We start from the raw sequence: 23592 nt of genomic DNA on the forward strand, positions 1-23592 counted from the left end.
TGTACAACTACTTGGCCTTAGTTTTGTATGAAGAGTTTAATTATTATTAATGCGTTTGTCCAATAAACAATAATATTTTGCCGATAACACGTGTGGTGTAATTATCAAGGAGCCAAGGAATATGCATAAGATAGCCGTTTAGGTAGGTATAATAATATCTTCCGGGCATCACCTTGCCGGGTGGGCGTTTCGACCGGTATATTCCGTATACTATTTAAACCATCGGTGTAAAAAATATGATAATAATAATATGTATAACGCATAAACGTACGTGTACTTGACGATAGTGTGTCGCTCCGGGTAAGACGTCTGTCGTTTGGGACGGACAAGGCCGAGTAAACGTAGGTATAAATATATATATATAGAAACTATAAGAATTATAAGAAACTGGAGCGCCTAAGCCGCGCATCCACCCCGTAGACGTTGTGTGTGTGTGTGTGTCTCTCGTGTTTTGGCCATGAAAAGACAAAAATCGAGGAGAAAAAAAAATGGGGGAAAAAAATGGTTTTAAACAGCGCTAAAATGATAAATGATCTAATCTCTCTCTCTCTCTCTCGCTGTGTATTGGCGCATCCGGTTCGACCTCAACCGCAGGGTCAGATATTACATTATACTGTATAGGTACGGAAAATCCAGCGCGTTGCACGGCCCGAGGAGATACAAAACCGAGGGGGAGTCGGAGGCGTGTGCGATTGGCATTTGTCCTTGGGTCAGCCGAAAAACCGCCAAAGCGAGAGAGCCCCCCCTTTGGGCAACGGACGCGGTCGCTATATATAAATGTGTTCACCCGCGTTTTGCCCTACTATCAATCACGGACGTTTGATCTGCAATTGTCAAGCTCATACATACGTTCACCGAAATCAACATGGCATACACGGTGAGTACACAATTGTTATTTTTTTTATACACACATTACGCCGAACACTGTGCATATAAATCGAAACACGAAAAAAGTCCCTAACGCTAATTATTTTCATACAGGAGGGTTGCCACGTTCCGGTGGGTCTTAACCCCGCCGTCTTCTCCACCCATAAACGAAAACCTCTATTGCTTACACAATAACGAACTGGACGTTACTTATTAAAGTTTAAAATTTAAGCCCAGAGGAAGGGTGGAGTGTTGTATTGTTTTTGTCTGGGCCCATTACACAACCGCTCTTCACTTACCGTCCTAAATCTCAAACTCTAATAACTTACTACCAAAAGTAATGACTCCATACCGGTTGATTGGTCAACATTTTCGGCAAATTATTCTCAACTCAATAAGACCAAATTAAATTCTCACGTTACCGTTTAAGTGTTAAATGTCACACCCCCCAACCCTTAAATTTGGCTTTACAATACCTAATATAAAAAAAAAATTGTAATTAAATTTTACTAATTATATTTGAATTAAAATAAATATAGACCTACCAAAGTGTTAACTGCTAAGTACTTAGAATATATTATTTTTTTATTTTTAAACAAAGTTTTTGAATTACAAAATAGAAAGTTTATTAACCTGCGTATTAACTATAAACGTGTTAGCTATTCACCGACGTAAAAACATCATCTTAATAGTGTTAACACGGTAAACTCTGTTGTCTTAGATTTGGAGAAAGACAAAGAACTATTGTTCTAGGTCCATTATAGTCCAAGTAACACTGAAAGTCCCAAAATGCGTTTTAACCGGCAGTGATTTATTACTCTCGCGTCTTCTTATAATAACAGTTGTTTAGGTAACGCGACATTGTAATAGTTTTGAACTTTTAAAGACGTTCACCAAGTAATGTTCACCTCTTGGTAAATATTACTCCGGGAAACTTAAATGGGGAAAAAGTCAAACGATAATTTTTAAACCTTTTAATCGTGAAAAATCTAACTAAATTTTAAGTCGGCTATATGGTTCTAAAAGTTTATAAGTTTTTTTTTTGTTTGCATTAACTTGGTATAGATTTATTTATATGTATTTTAATAATACATTTTTTTAAAAGAATTCTCGTTAAATATTTATACCGTCAAATTACTTTATTGCTTCCATACACTTGTGTCTTGGCAACCACCGAAATTTAACGCCCCCGTTCAGAGCACAATGCCATTAAAGTTTAGTACATAATATATATATATATTTAAACCGCGTCCAAATCTATTTGGAGCAGTTTAATGTTTTTATTTCATATTTTTTCTTTTGAATTTATTTCTGATTTTGCTTTTCTCTTAACTTTTTTTCGGTTCGTTGCAAATTTAATACGATTTTCCCTAAAAAATACCTTGAAATATAAATATAATAATATATAAGTAAGTGACTTTTCAAATTACACTTTATAAATGCTTAACTCTGGGGAAAAAAAAGGTTTTCGCTTTTTCATAAATTATCCTGTTACCTTATGCAATACATATTGCATAAGGTAACAGGGTAATTGTATTTTCTTGTTATTCATTCAATTACTCGACAAAAACGATCGAAAATTAAAATTTTTCAATTAAATAATTATGATTTTGATGTACATAATGTAAGAGTCTTGGTAAATAAAACTAGCCTTATTCATTTTGAGTTATTCATTTTGAAATAATACTTTGGAGGGTTTATGTGCTTTTCCGTTTCGCTTAGGCGCGTACGAAGATTTGTTTGATCACAAGACAAGATGTCTTGTCCACAATATACTAACCGGTTACCGGTTGTAAAACTAGAGTACAATGACCTAAATTATACATCAGATAAGATTTAAATGTTTTACATAGTCTACTTTCATTCGACAGTTTGTTTTTAAATACAATAACAACCTGCAAAAATTCTAGTAATTGGATATTGTGTAATAACTTTGAAACACCTACAAAAAATAAAAAAAAGGAAAATTCTACGATAAACACTTATTTGGCCTTAATTATCAAACCGATTTTAAAATATCTGTTTTATCGCTTAAAGAAAACAAATGTGGCTTATAAAAAAAAAAGTTGAACAACATTTAGTATACAACACAAGTGTATAAATATTCGGTTGGGTCAATAACCAAATATTTCTATTGAAATTGACTAAATTGGTAAAGTCTTATAACTTTCGTTGTGGCTTTTTGATTTATTTTAAGACATTGTTTAACTTAATTTGTTTAGTTTGTGAACGAATTTCTATTAATTTACCCATGTCAAGAAATACATTGGCTTAACATGTTGTTTAATACGTATCAACTGTAATATTATTATAATTTCTTTCTATTACTGTTGGTATGTTTAAAATTTATGTGTATTAGATTATTTTTTTCATTTTTCCTGTGGCTTACTCTTTTATCCAATAGCAGCCTATTTAAATAAGATATTTCTAAAATTTCAGATCCCTAGTTCAACCTAAAGTACTTTCTCATGAATTTACATGAGAATTTTTAATAATACGTATTGTTAACTGAAAACTAATAACATTTTTTAAACTTGAAAAACGATTCTTCAAGCTAAATATGACGCTTGAAAATCTTTATTTTGATACTTCGAGTTACGGGTTTTTTTTTGGCAAGTCATCAAGAAAATTTTGATTTAAAGCAACTGTGCATTTAGTTGAGCTAACCAAATGTTTAGTTGGACCGACTATGTATTTTTTTCTGTGTGACTTGATGAAAATAATTTTTTTTTTGTAGTATCAACATAGTGATTTTCAAGGGTCACACATTTCAAATTGTAAACAATTTTAATTGGTTCTCGAGTAAGATATTTTCCAAATGAAGAATTAAGATTTTCCGTGTTAATTAAATGCGAGGTTAATTTTAGAGATTTATATTTGAAAATGCTACTATCGATTAAGCGAAAGAAAATAAAAACTAAGTAAAAACAAAAATTAAACGTGTTCAACAGTGTAATACAATGCGATTTTCTCTGTTTACAGTTTGTCGTCGTCGCCGCATCCATCTTGGCCACCGCCTACGGATCACCCGTAGCGGCACCAATCTACCCGGCTGCCCCAGCTTACTCGGCGGCTCCCGCTTACCCGGCTGCCCCAGCTTACCCGGCGGCTCCCGCTTACCCGGCTGCCCCAGCTTACTCGGCGGCTCCCGCTTACCCGGCTGCCCCGGCTTACTCTGCACCTTCTTACGCCTCTCCGTCTTACAAACCCGCCTACAAACCGGCGGCGTACGGACACGAATCGTACGAGTCACCCAAGCCGTACGACTTCGAGTACAGCGTCAACGACCCGAGCACCTACGACGTCAAGAGCCAGGCTGAATACAGCGACGGACAGAACGTCAAGGGCTACTACAGCCTGGTCGAACCCGACGGCAGCAAGCGCGTCGTAGAATACACCGCCGACGACTACGGTTTCAACGCCGTCGTCAAGAAGGAAGCCGGATACGCACCGTCTTACTCCTCCCCTGCCTACTCCGCCCCTGCCTACAAGGCCCCGGCTTACTCCGCACCGGCCTACAAGGCCCCGTCCTACTCTGCCCCGTCCTACTCTGCCCCGTCCTACTCGGCCCCGTCATACTCTGCCCCGTCTTACAAGGCTCCGTCGTACTCCGCCCCGTCGTACTCGGCCCCGTCTTACAAGGCTCCGTCGTACTCCGCCCGTCGTACTCGGCCCCGTCTTACAAGGCCCCGTCATACTCTGCCCCGTCTTACCCCGCTCCAGCGTACAAATCTCACTCCGCCCCGTCTTACTCCCCCGCCCCGTCCTACTCCGCCCCGTCTTACTCTGCCCCGTCTTACTCCGCCCCGGCCTACCCAGCCCCGGCTTACTAAGTCGTCTATTATACACATCAATACAAACCACCTTCCCCCTCTCCCCCGACTGCTCAAAATCAAAACCGTCAGTTCTAATTTATTATTATTGTTATTTATTTATTTATTTAAATGTAATATACAAAAATATATTTTGCAAATCGACTTCGTGCGTTGTGCTTATTTTTACACGCCAAACGACTTTTATAAAATATATATTTAAGTTTTTAATTTAACAGAAATGTATCTAATTAAACATGATCAACACATACAGGCAAAGTACCAGGATAATTATTGCAATCACACATGATTTTGGCCAAGGGTGCATTTCTCATAAAATAAGTTCTATCTAATGGCAAGTAACAAAATGCATGTAACCAGGATTTAGACGTTGCCTGGATACTGAGTCGTTCTAAAAGACTCGGAGCGCCTAGACGGCCATTTATTTTGTCCAAATAAAGCGTGTACCAAATTTCTTGCGCCTTCCTACTAAATCGTTCAGGTCTAGCATGTGTATAACAGGTCTATAATCATGGAGTTATATATATAACATTCACATGACACAATTGTGTATATAACATGTATGCGTACAAACATTACAATGTGTGAGTAAACACAATGTAATTGAATAAATAATGTGTATTTCATTCGTGTACCTACCACCATGGAGTCATTACCATCGTTGCGGATGGCTATAAATCAACGGTATAAAATATAATTGAAATCGATCGCTGGCGGTTTTTAACGAAATGAAATATATGGAAGCATATTGTTGCGCAGCACACAAGTATAGTAATATTTTATGTGTAGATAACAAGAATAACACAGAGTGAAATACTACATTGTATTATACCTATAGCGGGTAAATATTGTGCACATCTTTGGCGAGGAAAGTCACCGGTTCGTCGTCGTCTGACAAGTCGGAGCGAGGACGAATAAAATATATTATTATAATATGTAGGTACAACTAGTGTGCGACTAGTAAATGCGCGGGTAATCGCATATTCGATCATTACAATAATAGTTGAGAAACGCGGCCGGCCTTGATCCGAGACGGTGTATTCGTAATGTACTTATGTACGGACCATCTTAGCGAATCCCTATATAATAATATGATGTGAGATTATAACGTTATTATCCGCGGACACGGCTTGTATTCTATTTAAGACGGTAAAAGATGCTGGACGGTCACAAGGTCCAGTCCGCAAACATAACAAAATGCCCATTAAAATGCAATTATTCTGGGTAGAGGAGGGGTTGTATTTTCTATCGAAATGGGGGGGTCGAATTACTTAGATTATTTATACTTAAACTTATTAACTAGTCAGGGCAGTCCTAAGGTCGTCCGGGGCATAGGAGTCTACTAAAGACCCAGAATGTGTGTAGGAAAACAAATTGTCTCTTATAACCCTTCTCTTCCTTCTTACCAGACTGTTAAGAGGACATTTTTGGCAAAATCTTAATTTAAAGCTTAAACTATTGTGTATACTAATTAATACACAGTAATGAGGATTATTTTTATTTTTTTGGGGGGATCTCACCTTACCAATTCATTAGTCACTAGCTATATCTTGGTCAGTTAAAAAAAATCGAATTACCCGCAAAGGTCACGAGCACACATAATTGAACGTATATTGTGCCTAGTCAGCTATATTATTACCGTTATTATAATGTAATGCCATGTTGGCGGTACTCGTTGGTTTTTTGCGCTTTTATGCAAGCGACGAAAACCAATAATCGGTTATGGCCGTGCAGTAAGTACCTATTATTATTATTACTATTAAAACTGCGTTGCACTCGGCTCGGGTTAAGATTTAATATTTGTTTAATGATAAATCACGCTCGCTCTCCGAACCGGCGTTAGTTAACATATTATTATTATTACAGTACTGTACTTGAATGGATATGTAATATTATGGAGAACCTATTGACAAGTCTGTCATCGCGACTCACGAGATAAAAAATTATATATATATATATATGTGAACAAGTCTGAATAATTTTCGCATGGAAACCGATTGCGTAACAAAACATAACGTACAGCCGTTGGAATAATACTCTACACGTTTAATTAAAATCTCTGCTAGAACATTCCAAATGAATTATTAGTATAGTGTTTATTGCGTTCTCTATCATTACACACGAATAATGCCAACCCACTCGTGTAGTTTCGAATAGTAAACCAACGATGATTAATAAAAATATTATTAACGTCCAATTTCTCCAAATATTATATCATAAAAAATAGGCCAAGTTCGCCATAATAGTCCTATATGATTTATAATAATATTGTAATAATAGAGGACTTGCAGTCGAAGCCTTTGTCCTAATATATATGTAGGTATAAGTGATATATTTTAAATTGTGTGACTTGCAACTCTACAAATTTTGTTAAAATGGAAACGCTAAATTTAAGAATAAGTTATAACCGTTTTGTATTATAAACATTAAAAATCAAATATTATAATGCTAAAAAAAATGGTTATGATTTAATAAAATATTAGTTTTTATATTCAAAATTAATTATTCATATCTTTTCCTGGAAGCAGTTTTGAAACTTAAGTCTCTCCTAAACTAGTGCAAAAATGCATTTAAAGGTTTGCCTAAATTTAGTCTGTCGATAAGTGACGAATAGTAAATAATTAAACAAAGTGAAAGCAAATTTTACATAATATTTTGATAAAGCGTTAATAAAACACCACTTAAAATCAAAGGCATAAACAAAATATGTAAGGTATTTGATGATTCTTTTCACCGTAAAAAGATTTGTACCGAAGCGCTTGTCTTTCATAAAAAATATTTTACAAATGTTGTACAACCTTTGAAGAATAAACCGGTGGTCACTCTAAGACCACTATTTCCTTCCATAATAGTATCTCATGGCTTCAGTGTTAGCCAAACTTTACCAAGTTTTAAATTGTTTTATATGGATAAAATAATATTTCACTTTCTTTGACCTTGGGCTAAGCGTCTCCACTTGTGGTCGTTCTCACCAGTTTGGCTTAACACTTAGCATAGTGTAAAGAGGTGTATTTAAATTTTGAAATTTATTTTATTTTATTATGATAAATAACTATTGAGTTTCATTACCATAAAATTATTTACCAAATAATATAATTTATTATGCATCTTGTTCACTAATAAACGCGTACATCGTTTATCGTTATTATTATTTATTTTTCGACAAACTTTAATGCCCGAATCTCTGAAGTTTTTAATAATGAATAAGAGGAAAAGTTGTGTAAGACTTAGTTTAGTTAAACATATATTTATGTGAAAAATGTTATTAAAACCAAAAGAAAACTCGTGCTTTGTGTATAGTTTTTGCTTTGGAAAAATTAAATTAAATCATTGTGTATAGAACGCTAGGAGGAAGCGTCTACCGACTATAATATTTTGCTATAAAATATTCGTAATGTACTACTTTGATATTGTTTAGCTTTGAAATACATTTTTACCCGGGTTTTCATTGATTAGTCGATTGAAAAGTCGACATTTTTTTTGTAAGGCTTAATAGCATAATATTTTATCGGCGGCACTAAAGCAAAGTTGGTGCTTATACAATGTATTTTATTACCACACAGTATTGTGTAGAGTGATTCATCCTTTAGGTTAAGACACTCAATTTCTCTTGAACGAAATTTCAAGACACTTTAATTTTTGTTGTTTCACAGTATTAAAATTGTTATCTTTTTTATTTCTTCTAGAGATCAATCAACTTTTAAAACATAAAAATGTGGCACCGTATTTATGTAAATAACTTTTTAAAATAAGGATTATTTACTGAAAATATTGGCTGGTCGATAACCAGTTTTGTAAAATTGTACTTTTAAAGTTACTAAAGTTTTGATTTTAAGAATGAGATAACTGCAGATAAAAACCATACCACATACCAAACTTTAATAACTATTAAAAACTGGTTGTCACCAGTCACCATTTTGAGTAAATTATTCTTATATGAATAAGTCAGTTAAACATATACATTACCTTTTGGGTATCAAAATTCGATAGGGCTCCGAAAAATACTAAAAAAAAAGGTAGATATTTAGTAATTATACAATAATATTGTAAATTTAGACAAAAAAAAATGTTTTCAAGAAGAAAAACTACAAAAATTGCAACTAACTAAATAGTGTCCTATCATAAACGAATCACCCTGTACAATCTACCTATTACAGAAATATTTCTACGATTATTTAAATAATTATTATAAGACTCTAGGCACCTTAAGGGTCATGGACATAATATTATTATGCCGTTTATGAATCAAATCACTATACATTTTCATTAAATAATTGTTGAAACATGTATATGATGTCTAACGCTGTATTATTAATTAATAACATGAAATTTTTAATTACATTTTTTTTCCAGAAATATTAAGGTTTTTGTCTTGAAAATGTTCAAATCTGGACGTGTGCCCTTTCTGTATTTAGAGATTCATATAACTCACTGTGTTCGTTTAGCAGCCATGGACCTTAAAGCCCATAGCAGGTCTATATATATATATATATATATATATATACATATGTGTGTGTGTGTGTTGTGCAACGCGTCCTGCATCGTTTTGATAACGACCAAACAAGGGCGTGTTATTATTAAAAAAAAAAAAAAAAAACACTATAGAGGAAAACAAACGGGCTCGGTGCACGATTGTTAATATTGTTATATTTGTGTTTTACATAAAATCGTTGGCCGACTTTGGCACTCTAACCCGGCAGCGACAGCAGCAGCTGTGGACTCGGCGGGCTCTCCCCTTAGGGAGTGGTCATTTTTTTTTTTCTAAAACATTTTTTATAAAAAAAAAAAAACGTTACGCCTCGGGGTAGGTCACACGGGCAGGACGTCGAAATGCAGTACATTATGTTGTGTGCACGAGCAAAGCAAAACAGGGAGAAAAATGCCGCAATCTCGGACAGAACTAGATCACACTATGTATAAATACTCGAGTAGGTGCGGAATTCGGATCAATACATTATAATATCGTGTCCGATCCGGTGTAAATCGCTTAAGTACGACAGCTGCACACAAAATACAGAAATCCACGACGAGAAAATGGTCTCCAAAGTGAGTGTTAACAGTTTTTTTTTCTTCGAAAACTAACTAATATAATGGTTTTGTCCAAAAAAATTGCTGTTTTTTTTTTTAAAATCCATAACACTAATACAGTCAAACTAGACTTAACCGTTAATTATTTTCAAAACGTGGTTTCATTTTAAAATCTTATCAAGCGATACGCGACTTCAAGATGTATATTTTATTTGTCGTTTTAGAACATCTTTAAAAAAAAAAATATATATACATATATTCTGCTCGGTATACGGTTTAAAAAAGAAAGTGTTTTTTTTTTCATAATAATTTTTAACATTTTGGTAGAACAATAATAATTATATCTAAGGGTAAAAGTGACTATATTTGATCGAGGAGCAGAATATGGGCAATTTGACAAACTTTGTATTAACTAATATTCCCATTAGTATAATGGTGTACATAAATACTAAATAGTTTAAAATGTTAAATATACTAAATTGTTCAACCTACTTTTATTGTTAAGTTTATAGAATATAAATTAACCCTGATGGTTACTACAGTGGTCGACATCTATTACTCAACTCTAAATCAAAAACAATATAATCGTATTATTTTTAAAGCTACGTCAAAGGACTGGGCAGGGGCATTGCAGTTTTTTAAATTATAATTTTTTTTTAATTTTTTTATTAGAAGGTTATGTATTTGTATAAATATTGAATATTTAGTTATGTGAACCCTTTGTTTATTACTTGACTATCAGCATTAACAAGAATCTGGGTTACATATTGGCGCATTGACATTGTAACATTTTTGCTCGGTAGATTTTTTTTTTTTTTTAAACCCTTCGAAAATAACATACTTTTCGAGCAAGTAGCGTTTTAATATAAAAATATTTGCCTGCGCCTCACCACCGTTCATAAATCTCAATGTATTTTTTTTTTCAAAATCCGTTATCGTCCAGTCAACATTTTCAGTAAAATCTACTCTTTAAAATGGATATTTTGTTTTTAAAATCGATGAGGAGCTGCGAAGGTATTATTTTTATAAAGATGTGTTCGATGATATCGTTTAAACCGCAGAACCGATTTCTTCGTACAGCAATTTTATAGATCCAAAATCGTACTTAAAAAGTACTTTAAGTGGGCCAAAAATGAAAAATTTTCCCCTCAAAATCGCGAATAACGCCACAAAAATTTACTTAGTTTTCTTCTTAAAATTATGGAGCACTATATAACTTTTGTAAAAATAGTCAAATTAGTTCAAAATGTGTATAGAACAATATTCTTTAGACACAATACTACCGATATATGTTGGCAAATAACCAAAAAAAAGGGGAAAATATACTTTTACCGTATTAGGTTTCTGCCTAATGCTGTGCATGAATGATTCGACGGTCAACGGTTAAGTGAAACATATTTTCATTGCATTGTAACCCTCCTCGTATCCACCCTAATGCTGAAAATATAATTTAAGCGCGTTATTGTCATGTTTTTATGGATTTTTGTATTACTACCCATCTACAGATTGCCATCTAAACGTTTATTCCAAAGTGATTTCATGACTTTCAGTCATATCAATATTCTTGTAGACCCCCTTGTTCTCCCCGTCCCAATGCGCTCTTTCTCCTCCATCAGGTTTTTCTTTTTGTGTTTTAACAGTTTTTACTTGTTAAATTTGTATTAAATGTAAAAAACTAATACCGTATTAATAATTATGTACAAATAATATCAAATAATGATAATGTCGTTTTCAACAGGTTATCGTATTGGCTTCGGCCATGCTGGCCGCCGTATCCGCCGCCCCGGTGTACCCAGCGTACCCATCGTACCCAGCTCCGGCGTACCCAGCTCCAGCGTACCCAGCTCCGGCGTACCCAGCTCCGGCGTACTCGGCGCCCAAGCCAGCTTACTACCCCAAACCGTACGCACCGGAACCGGCGTACGCCCCGGCCCCGTACAGCTTCGAGTACAGCGTCAACGACCCGTACACGTACGACGTCAAGAGCCAGTCCGAGTACAGCGACGGCAACGGCTACGTCAAGGGCTCGTACAGCCTGGTCGAGCCCGACGGTTCCACCCGAGTGGTCGAGTACACGGCCGACGACTACAACGGTTTCAACGCCGTCGTCAAGAAGGAAGGCGGATACGCCGCCCCGTCGTACAAGCCCGCTTACAAGCCAGCTTACAAACCGGCCTACAAACCGGCTTACTGAGAAGTCCCCAACGGTGTATATATGTATACATTTATACAACTATAATGTGTTCATTTCACACTTCTTGCAGCTCCTTCGTTTTTAATTTATTGTTCCGTCTTATTATTTATTTTAAAACAAATAAATCAATCTCATTGAATCATCATAAAACCAGTGTGCATATTGTTTGTTATACCATATTATCATTGTATACAATATACCTTTACACCGCCCTCATCTGCAGTTATAAGAGTGTCTGGACTGAGTATATTGTGTGGATTGCTTAAATTTTCAAGATGCTATGTGTGAGTGAGTCAACAGTAAACAGGTGGATATCTGAAAAATAATTTCTTTAGATTCTACTTACATGGCTAACGACGGCAACTAAATATTTATAGACTAGAATTTTAAGCACATTTTTTCGTTTAAATGCTTTTGTCGATTTTTGTGTTTTTCTACAGTTTACAGATTGGCGCATGGAAGCGTTTATTTGAAAGTGATTTTATCAGTTATAAATGATTCCTGTAGACCCGTGACCTCTGCCACGTCCCCACGTTACTGGCTTTTTTTGTGTGTCTGATTAATTTTTTAACTATTGGCCGTATCACAGCTATAGGTTTCATTGGTTTGCATCTAAAATCGTTGACCAAACGTATAAGTATTTAACAAATTGACTGACTTTAGTATCATGTGCAACTATGCCAAAGCTTTAATATATACCTTGCCAGTCAACACGGGATGGGATCAACATAAACTTGTGCTCTGCATACGGTCAAAATTATACACACTCTACAGTGAGGCCTATCAGTCCACTGGTCACTTTACAGCATAGCAGCAATTATGCCCGGATTATGTCATTGTAGCCGCTGCCGTCCTGTGCAATATTAATCACTGCGACAACCTGGCCGGGCGTTAATAAATAATGATTGATGGCGGGTCACGGTTACACGGTGAGCAAATAATTATAAAAATATACTGAAATTTGCTTGGGCAGACCTACCCCCTCCCCCAGGAGGTAAAGGCTGTTGATATTGTATACAAGAGAAAATCATAGTTATATGTTGTTTTTGCAAAGGGGCGAAGAGGATTTAGGATGCACATAATGTGTGACGATTGTTTTATTATAATTGTAACGTGACAGTGAAAATAGCGTTTCTAGGAAATCGATAATTGTTTTTTTTTTTTGGAAATAAATTATTGTAAAATGTCTCTAGGCCATTTTCTTGTTCATAGTCTTCCGGGTGCATTATCAGGAAGTGGGACCGGCGATAGTTGCTTATATTAGAATGGAAAATATTTGATTGGTGTGATTCAGCTAACCGGTCGAGTGTAGGCCTAAGTTTTTATCGGTGTAAAAAATGCACAGACGATAAAGTGATTAATTTTAAGTGCACAGCGTCTGGTCCACCTAGGCGATTATTGAGCTAATGGAGTTAATGGGAAAACGATGAGGAGACAGACTCCGGCGGCGTCTTAAAATAATAATAACAATAATTGTTCTACTTTCGGTTCACCTTTAAAAAAGATACTCCGGTTGTAATATAATATTACAAAATATACATTGGATCATTACTATACCGAAACGATTTAATAAAAAAACGACGGTGTCATTGCTTAATAGAATTAATATAATATGTTTTTGCTGACCCTTTCCCCCCCCCCCTTCACGCAAAATGTCTGGAAGCTCTGACACTGTTCTCGGACATGTGCTTACTTAATTCATAATCACTTTTAATGGGTGTCAGACTTAACGACGAGCATATGAACAACGTGAGACAGCTGCGCTGGTACGGTGTAAATAATTAGGCCAACAAAATTAATATACTTGTGCGCTATCTTGTCCAACAGCTGCTGTAATGAACGCGATAATAATATTGTTATTATGTTGGCTGACGTAAGCTGCCCGATGAGTACCTATGCTAGCTGTGATAATAATAATAATAATGATAATAATAATGATAATGATAAATATTATATTATGATTGTTGTACGTCGTCCGGTAGACAAAAAGACGCCCAATTACGCAGAATGACCTATGCGAAAGACGCTGCTGGAAAATCAGGTCTCAACGTGGTGTTAAGTGCGTTGTAAAGGTAAGTACGGCCTTAAAGCTGTTGTATGACACATCATAATATTAGATAGGTTCTAACCGTGATCCTAGGCCCTTGTCGGTGCGAAGAAACACTTGCAGGAACCGCGGAAATGGCAACAAATCGTTCGGTTTAACGCAAGGACTAAAAATCTAACCCCCATTGTGTTCAATAACTGAGTAGGTATACAGTTTTTGAAATGGCAAAAGAAGTTGGTATTTTTTATTCTTATTTTCGATAATTACCGGTCAGAAAAATGTTTAAAATAACGCAGCGCTCTATTGTGGTTCTACAAAAAAATAAGACTTAATTTGAAAATTCCAAAGTCAATTATACCAAAGTATTTCATATCGACCGAACAATAGAATTTATTGATTTAAAATATTTTATAAACTTTTATAAAACTATAAATATAATAATTGTCAATTGTCTTCGAATCGTTCGAATAATTATAATAATGATAATACTTGTTTTGTTCTTAGAAATTAAATTCGTTTGTTTAGTCTAATGAACAAAAGATTTCCTTTAAAATATTCGATAAACCGTATTCTTCGGCAACTATCCTTTGGAACAAGTGCAAGTAGTAAAAGTTTAACAAAAGCTTTTTTTTTTTTTTAGCAAAGATGCGCTTGTTTCTTGACGGTGATGGCAATTTATCCACTCTTCGGGTAATAATTTCTTGAAAATTCTTTATTAGATTTAAATATGATGTGTGTCTGGTGAATTGTAGAAAACTTCGATTATTATTCTTACTGTTAACTTAACGGTATCATAGTTAAAAAACATTACAAAACGGTTGCATAAAAAAAAACGTGATATTGCGTTATATACTTGCTGTAGTAATGATTTACATTAATAACAACTTAAGAAAATTAAATATTTATATTTGTTTAACAAGTTAATTGGAAAAAAAAAAAAAAAATTAACACCGCAGATTTTCCTAAACGAAAAAAGCAATCATTTTTGTATTTAGATTTTTATCTGCGTGTAAGATTTATTACTACATTATTATGCCGGTTAATTAACGATTTCAAATGGTAGTATATCTCATCTGTTAATACAACATTTTGTGTAACCTTGGGCTACTTTTGACCGTACAATATTATTATCGATATGCTAATAAACGACGTTATTGATGTTTTCTTAATATTATATTTATCAAAGTGAATGAAATTGTAGGCGACCTCGTGTATTTTCAATTTCTAGTATGCGATCACAACTGAGGTTTTCACAAGTCAAGAGCCGACAACCGATCAACGTTATCAACAACTTTACACGTCTTATACACATATTTTCCTTAACGCCGACGGTGGAAAGCAATAATTGTCATCATGTTGTGTAAAGTGAATTATATTAGGTACATAGTTTTTAAAGTCAAATCTGTATGTACCTTTTAATCGCCTATTACAGATGTTGTAATCGGCATTTTATACCGTAGTACTTAGTTGTGTATAATGTAAAAGTAAATATTATAACAAAGTTTAAACACTCTATAACATTATATATAATTAAAATTCAACTTAATCGCCGACATGTTATCATTATAAGTAGACAAATGTTGAAAGCAACCGAAATTCTACTAAGTTGTTTTCATAAGAAATCTATTTAAACACACGTCATATATGTATTATGTTTGACACCACAACTAGAAAATTAGGTAAGTATGGAATTACAAAATATAAAAAATGGATTCATACTATTTTCTATCAATATATATAACATTTGCTTGTATACTGCAAATGATTTACAATACTACTCTGACAAATTCACAATAAAAACTTTGGTGATTATTGTAAGAATAATCGGGTGATTAGTACAAATTATAAACTATTACTTAACACGATGCACGTTAAATTCTTAATCATAGAAAAAAAACGCATTAAAAATAGATTTAGGCACAGTAGTGAGGTAATTCATTGTTGGAATATTAATACACATCTCGGAGATTTTTGAGATTTCTGATTAGTTGCACAAAAGCATACTTACATTCACATTCACCCCGAAATTAGTAAGTAAATACGATGTGTTTGATTTTAAGTATAACATAAGTTAAGTGACATAATAAAGCTATGGAAATGTCACATGTGTCTACATATTGTAACTTCTCGTTTTTGCATTTGCATAATTATTAGGCGTTCTTACAATTTCCAAAAAAAAAACCCACTGAGAACATAAAAAAACACATAAAATAGTCCTGTTTTTAAATTAAAAAAACTGGTTCGTCATTCGTTTACTTAACGAAGCTACAAACTATGAATTAAAAATAATTCAGCAACGTTATAAAAATGTTACACACAATATTATTATGTTTAGATAATAATATATCGACCTTCTAAAGCAAACATTCAAAAACAATGTTATGCAATCTATTATGATCAATTTTTGTAGTGCTGTGATCTAGTTTTATAGCATACATATTAAATATATAGTTTAGTTTCAAAATAAACAAGCCAAAAGTTACAAATATGTATAAATTATTTGACAGTACTAATAATAATTATTTTAGGTTATAGAATATATTATTAATCTACAACTTATTATAATATATGTAGTTTACAATTTACAATTCTGATTTTATATTATGCAACCTATTACGTGCAACTTTTCACCTCGTTTTAAATCTTAGGAGTCCAAATTAATAGTCTACATCAAATTTGGTAATACTTTTTTTTTATTTTTTAAAAACATATCTCCTTCTTCAACTTTGTCTATATATATACCTTATATACACCGTAAGACCATGTTGAACCATATAATATCAAATTTGGGCTAACTAATAGCTATGAAAGTATTGAAAAAAGTAATTTTAATGAAATCTAACCGTCTTTTAAGATGGTCACTGTATCACCAGTTAACCAATCACTCTTTATAAACGTTCGTTGGGAATGTAGCCAATTATAATATGCTATTTATTGTTGAACACAATTTAGTAGCTCGCGCTTGGGGCTTTAATATAATATATAATACAAAAATTGTAGGTAGTTGCAATATGTTATTAACACGGTATACAGAGTAAATAAACTATAACCGATACGAGTCTTGCACACGAGCACGTTGTTATTAATTGTGTTATGATACGAAGAAAATACAATGTAGAAAGTTTGTGCATGGAAAAAACGGAAGTAAATTATTAGGAACAAGTCTTAATGGCAGAAAAACGTTAAACTTAACAGAGCGGTTCGATCCGAGCATATTATAGTATTTTACAGCACACGGTCGGTGGGCATAGAATTGTTGTGAAAAACAAAGTTTAAAGTTTATAGTTTCGGTAAACCAACTTTGCTGCGATAGTAAAAATATTATGATTTACACAACGATCCAAGTTTTTACTATCTCAGCACCCACGATAGGTCCTATCGATTACCGCCGGCGGCCTTCGGACGAACGTCGCGCCTTACAAGTACAAGTTTAATGAAAACGATAATAATAACGGTATTATACATATATAAAATAATAATTATAAAAAGAAAAGAGTGAAATATTTCTAAGAGCAATACTGACAATAATATATAACATATTATAATGGAGAGCCATGCTGCGCGTGTCGATTAGGTCAAACCATTTTTTATTTTTTTTTTTATTTCGAAATCGCAGCTCCGAATATAATATCGTACTTATATATATATATATATATATATGTATAATGTATGTATGTATTTTAATGTATACAATTTCCAGTTCAAAAACGATTTGCGGATAAATAAAGGTCGCACCGCAGCGCAACAAGTGCGACCTTCTTGATCCGGACGATTAATGGCGAAGATTTATATTAATACATATTTTTTTTTTAAATAGCGTTGCTCCACCCCGATATCAAACCGCGTACAGATGTGTTTCACATCTGACAAAATGTATTAATATCATTAATCGTGGTCGCCTATATTTTGGTTTGGCAACGCGCACAATATTATCTTGTTGGATGTCACTACTATATAGGTTTTCAAAAAAAAAAAGATCTTGAACTTTTCACTCGGTCGAAAGCTGCACGTCGACCTCGTCAAGACTACTAACATAAAATTGCATTAATTATGTTCTAAATACTTTTGTTCAATACCTGATGATTGGTTAACTAAGGCACAGTCAATAACTTAGAAGCTGGGCAGTCCGCAAACTCAGATTTAGTACGAAGGGCGTATGGCAAACAAACTTGGCCGTAAAATTAAACTATTAATAATGTAACATAATGACCCACCATTAATTGTTTTATTTTTATTTTTATTAGCTCATTGCTCGCGCAGTACGTTAACCGTGTACTTACGAAACCTATTTCGTACAACAGCAAAACAATGTATGGAACACACGTGTATATACCGTGTAATAGTTCAACTGCTGCAATGCGGCTTCTGATACAATATATATATATATATAGGGTTCAAACTTTAGATAGCAACAACAAAAAACAGACTTAGCCGACCCGTCGCGTCGGTCAGATGCAACTATTTACAAAAGTTGCGGTCTCGGTGAATTTTGTACACAACTTGATTAAACAAAAATGTTTAATTATTGGTTTATGGTCAAAAACAAAGACAAAGGGGGGAAGGTAAATGTGTTCAATTATATAAAAAAAAACAGCTTGGGAGCAAACTGCAATTATTCATCACCATGATACATCAGACATTGCATTTGTGCAATCTGTAAGTTATCAGCACCCTGTATTGTGTGTACAATTTAGTAGTAACAGTAACCTAATTTTTGTGAACATTATAATATAACCTAAACAAACGCAATCGCTTAACCGGCAACGGGGAAGTTCGTTAAGACCGATTGGGTGCTCAATTATAATATTTACAGCTGATGTCGATTGCCATAATAATAACAATGCAAATTTTATGTACACAACATAGCCGACTAACATGATGATTTTGCGCAGAATTTTTTAATCATTACTATTGTTAATTTATTGCAATATGTTAAACAGAATACATTACCTACTTCATATTGTCTCGGCGTCGACAAGTTAAATGAAAAAAAATCAAAATATTTTTTGGTTGAACATTGATTGAAATACATAATATAACATATACAGTGTACGTCTTAACTATATGATCGCGGATTATTTTCAATTTTACGAACACAGTTTGTAGCGATTTTAAATTTTGTAATACTATCATTTTACACGTTTTTGGTCACAACCGCGTTTGCGAAACGGCCCAATGAACATACCTAATTTGCAAAAACATTTTTTATATTGCCGCACGGAACAATTACAGAAAATTTATCGCCAACACAACCCAAACCGGTCGAGGGCAAAACGGCCAAAATCGTGAACATCAAGTCGTGATTTTGGAATTTTTTTGTTTTTGTTTTTATGATCGCTCGCGGGCAAAAGTAAGAGCGGCGAAAAGCGATTCGCTATGAGTTTTGCAATCTTTTTGCTAGGCCAGGTAATATTATGATACCGTTTCTGCGCGTTACTAATAGTATAATGATTATTTGCTAGTCTTAATATTTGGTGTTCTTTTTTTTCTTCAAAGCGATCCGTACGCCGGTAAACGCGCCCGCGGTTGGCCAAGGCGTAGACGGTTGTGCGGTAACCGTGCGTGGTCGTCAGAGAGTAAAAGTGCACTAATGTCAGGGTCGAGGTCGTTTAGCCGTGGAGTCATCGTGGGGCGGGGTGGGGGGGGGGGGTGCGAAATTTAGTAATAATAAATAAAAACGAAAACGACAGCCGACCGACGGATGATGTGTATTGGATAAAACCGAAAAAGACAATTTTAACGATTCCTATAATCCCAGGCTGCGTACCACACGAGTAACGATAATGGACTTTGCGATTAATTGGCGATTACCGAATCGAGGATAAGGACTTTGTAGCCGCCTACCACGAAAAGCAAGGGTAAAGCTGTGCTGTTGTGTGTGTAGAATGTCAATGTCCTTCGCCGGTCGCTGCATTAACAGTTTGTGCTGTACGGTCACACTCGCTCGTCCACCGGAAAAAATATATTATGTGTTTGACCGTTCAGGAGAAAAAAAAAAGTACAATAAAATACAATAACCATCGGCGGTGCACCGACAATGGATTTCGGTCTGGACCGGACCATTGTTTAATTAAATAACGAGCCGATAACAGCTATAATATTATAATAATATACACGGTAGGCCTTAATCGCAGTACCGGCTAAGTTCACATTTTTTTATTCAATTTTTTTATCCCAGACAATCGGGCGATAGTGAAAAATATCGAATACGCCGGTCCGAGGACGTTGCGCTCGCACAATGGGCGAACGGATGGCGATACAAATATTATTATATACATATTAATATATATATATATATACTACAAGTATGTAACCATAAGTAGGTGAACAATGTATTATTGTTATATATCATTTTTTTTTTTCAATTCCGGATCACTTATGTCTGTTATTATTATTATTATTATATTAGGTACCATTATAATGTCTTGGAAAGTTCAAGGACCGACCTACCGGAAACGCGCCCGGATTTTACGCCGTATGGCTCGTGCAACAACAACCGATCATTGTATAAAATTGTTACCCTTTGAGTTTTCCTTTAACGCGTTATCGCAATGATTAGCAATAATAATAATAATAATAATTGTCGACATCAGTTCCGTGTACAGTGTGATAGTTCGGCAAACCTTGGGTTGAAAAAAATATGCAAATCACTAGCACTTATTTTTTCACCAGGAATTAACATCTTTCCGTAGATATATATATTTATACAGCTCTACAGTCTAATAAATTATAATCGAATAAAAGTAAAAAAACCAACGGTAGCTAAGTAGCTTTTATATCAGAGTTACAATTCATTATTTAACCGAAGATTTCAAAGTATAATAATAACTCGTTTAGAATACAATACAAACGTTGAGTGGCAACATTGTAGTCTCCTTCTGGGTTACAAGCGTATAATAATAAATATAATAAAATAAAATAATTAAGTTTACTGTAGTTATAAGAAGCACGTACCTATACACGCTCGAGTACCGGTTAACTTCACGGCTGACTCGGTCAAATTGATAACTTAATGTAATTAGATCACACACAAAAGTGGAATACACTTATATGTGGTACAAAAATAATAATACAATATTATTATAGACATGCGACTTGAGATGGTGTACATGTTATCATTCGAGAGTGATACAAATACTACATAAATGAATTGACAACATATTTTTACAATAATGTCGTTATTGAAATAAACCTACAATTGTTGGTTTATGGTTTGTATGTCGATGATATACTTTATTTGTTACACGGCCGTACATCGCATGTACACTATTTAACCTTATATTTAGTAACGCGTGTTGGCACTTAATAATAATAATATATAGTGTATAAAATACCAAAAAGAGCTTTGCGGAACGTTGTTTAAAAACCCGCATCGACTCGATTAATATATTATTATAAAACGTCTAATCTGTCGCACTTGCCCCAATGATCGTGATACCTAAAAAGGACCGTTCAGATAACAATGATAATACTAATGAAAAAATAAATAAAAGGATCAAGGACTCGGTCGATTTGCGGGATAAGGCAAACCCGTCGAACGCTTACAATGGTAATATAATAATAATTGTTATTTGTCATTATGGTCGCGGCCGTAGACAAACGCCGTGTGCGTTAATATAATATAATATATATTGCACTGTGTATATAGGTCTTATGAAAATGATTGTGTACTTATGACTCATTGTAGGACCTATATTGACCCGTCGATATTGCTTTGACCGTATTTAATTACTCCTGACCTCAGTGCGCGTTGAGGTCTTAACGGAAAACGGCTGTGTCATTTGTAGACTAGACCGGTCAATCTAACAGTGGTCGTATATTATGATCGATGGGTGTACAATACAATGTATAGGTAATAATGTTATGTTGCAAAACGCCCGTGATCTGCGTTTTTGGTCGGCCGTGGCCTGTCTTCGTGGATACTTGGATAAGCAAGTGGATATGATATGTTTGGGGATGGGGATAAGTTAAACGCCTAGTAGCTATAGATTATAGGGGTGGGACTCTAATTAAAATATGTCCAAACACAATGTAGTACAAACGAGATGTGTTTAAAACCAATATTGAAACGAGAAAACCGATGAAATCCCAATCATTCAAATTTGGATTTTTAGCTTATTTTTCAGCAAGCATTTAAAATTTTTTTACATATCTACCGATTTTGTGTATAGCTAGTATATCAGTTATTGTGAAAATTTCACTATTATTTTTAATCCCATCCAGCCTAGCCTATACAGTCATAGCAGTTAAGAGATACTCAAATGTACATTTTCGCAGAGATCAAACGTTACGGTAAGTCTTAATAGAGTACTTATGATCAGTGATTAGTAATCACCATTGAAATCATGCACACAAAAACATATTCAACTATTAAACTAGATGGATTCGGAAAATGATCCTGCAAAGTTTTTGCAACAAGAACATTTGAAGCCGTAGCCGACGACTGGACTTAACCTATTGACATGGTCTGAAGTTAACGTTATTCGATTATCCACATCCGGTCTATCTAAGTCGGCGTTATTGCGTTGAAATAATCGGCTAATGACACACATATATTATATTAATCATCCGTTTTCCAAGAGGAGTAAACGATTCGAGAGACGTTTCTAACGAGCAAGTCGGTTAAGTGAATAATAACAATTCTAATAATAATAACATCAGGTCGACGCACAGCAGTAAGTTTAACGAAGCACATTGGAAGTTTTTTGGCGACATCGTGCAAACGTACGGCCGATTAAACAACATCGAATTACCGGTAGTTCTAGAGTTTCAAGTTTACTATTTTTGTCGAGCTTCCGCCTTTTGACTCCGCCCCCCCCCCAATCGACCGTTGTCTATACACGTGCATGTGTTTGCTCTAACTAAACATTATATATATATATGCACACACACACACACTCGAATGGTCAAAAGACCTTTGCCGTTATGTCGAGTCGTGAAAAAAGTACGTGCGTCCACTCAATAATTTAAAACACTCATATATATATATATATGGCTAAGACGGAGAAAAAAAAACACACCGTCAAAATAGAACCCTCACCTAAAAAGTCAAGACGCGTTTACTTTCTTCCATTATTTTTTTTTCTTTTCACATTCGTTGTGACGATTGATTTTAACCGTTTCAATGTTTATGCTTAAAAACTTGGTAAATAATAATTTATCATCTACGAAACCGTTGCGTTCAATGAATTGAAATGTACAAATTTAAGTATGAAAACTAACTAAACAAAAAAAAAAAAAATCTCACTGCTATAAATTACCAACAAACAATATTGTTGACGTCAGGTAAGACGTTGTAATGGTGCCGAGGAGAGGAAGACCGAAGAGAGCGTAAAATTAAGATAATAATTTATATCCGACATGATAATATAATAATATTATAATATAAAAAGTCGGAAAAACAGAGGTAATTTATTGTTTCCGAATTTAAGCGATTTATTTTGATAAAAACGGTTTGACTAATTAGACGAGTTCGTTATAATAATATTATACGCAAAGTATATTCACTCTTCCTTTTGTTGGCTAATTTGTGTCGTGTACTAATTATTGTTATTATTGTAACGGAATTAACGCAGTAATTATGGTTGTTTTTTAATACTATGTGTTGTACTATAAATAACCAT

General features: G+C 34.4%; 2 protein-coding genes across 5 annotated transcripts in view; one reads left to right on the forward strand and one right to left on the reverse strand.

The window, feature by feature from the left end:
• Positions 1-23592, reverse strand: part of LOC126841460 (Kv channel-interacting protein 4-like) — a 267819-nt gene that overhangs the window by 94600 nt on the left and 149627 nt on the right. The window lies entirely within an intron of this gene.
• Positions 763-12072, forward strand: LOC126841439 (adhesive plaque matrix protein-like). The gene is given in 5 exon segments (XM_050577928.1): positions 763-877; positions 3850-4519; positions 4522-4691; positions 9633-9746; positions 11467-12072. Coding segments are annotated over 5 exon segments (1422 nt in total). The 5' UTR covers positions 763-865; the 3' UTR covers positions 11923-12072.

The sequence above is a fragment of the Adelges cooleyi genome, unplaced genomic scaffold (assembly GCF_023614345.1).
Source record: "Adelges cooleyi isolate 19-005CV unplaced genomic scaffold, UGA_ACOO_1.1 ACOO_flye_CR_arks_rails_tigmint_CR_PRNA_381, whole genome shotgun sequence".
In the NCBI taxonomy this organism is placed as follows: Eukaryota; Metazoa; Arthropoda; class Insecta; order Hemiptera; family Adelgidae; genus Adelges; species Adelges cooleyi.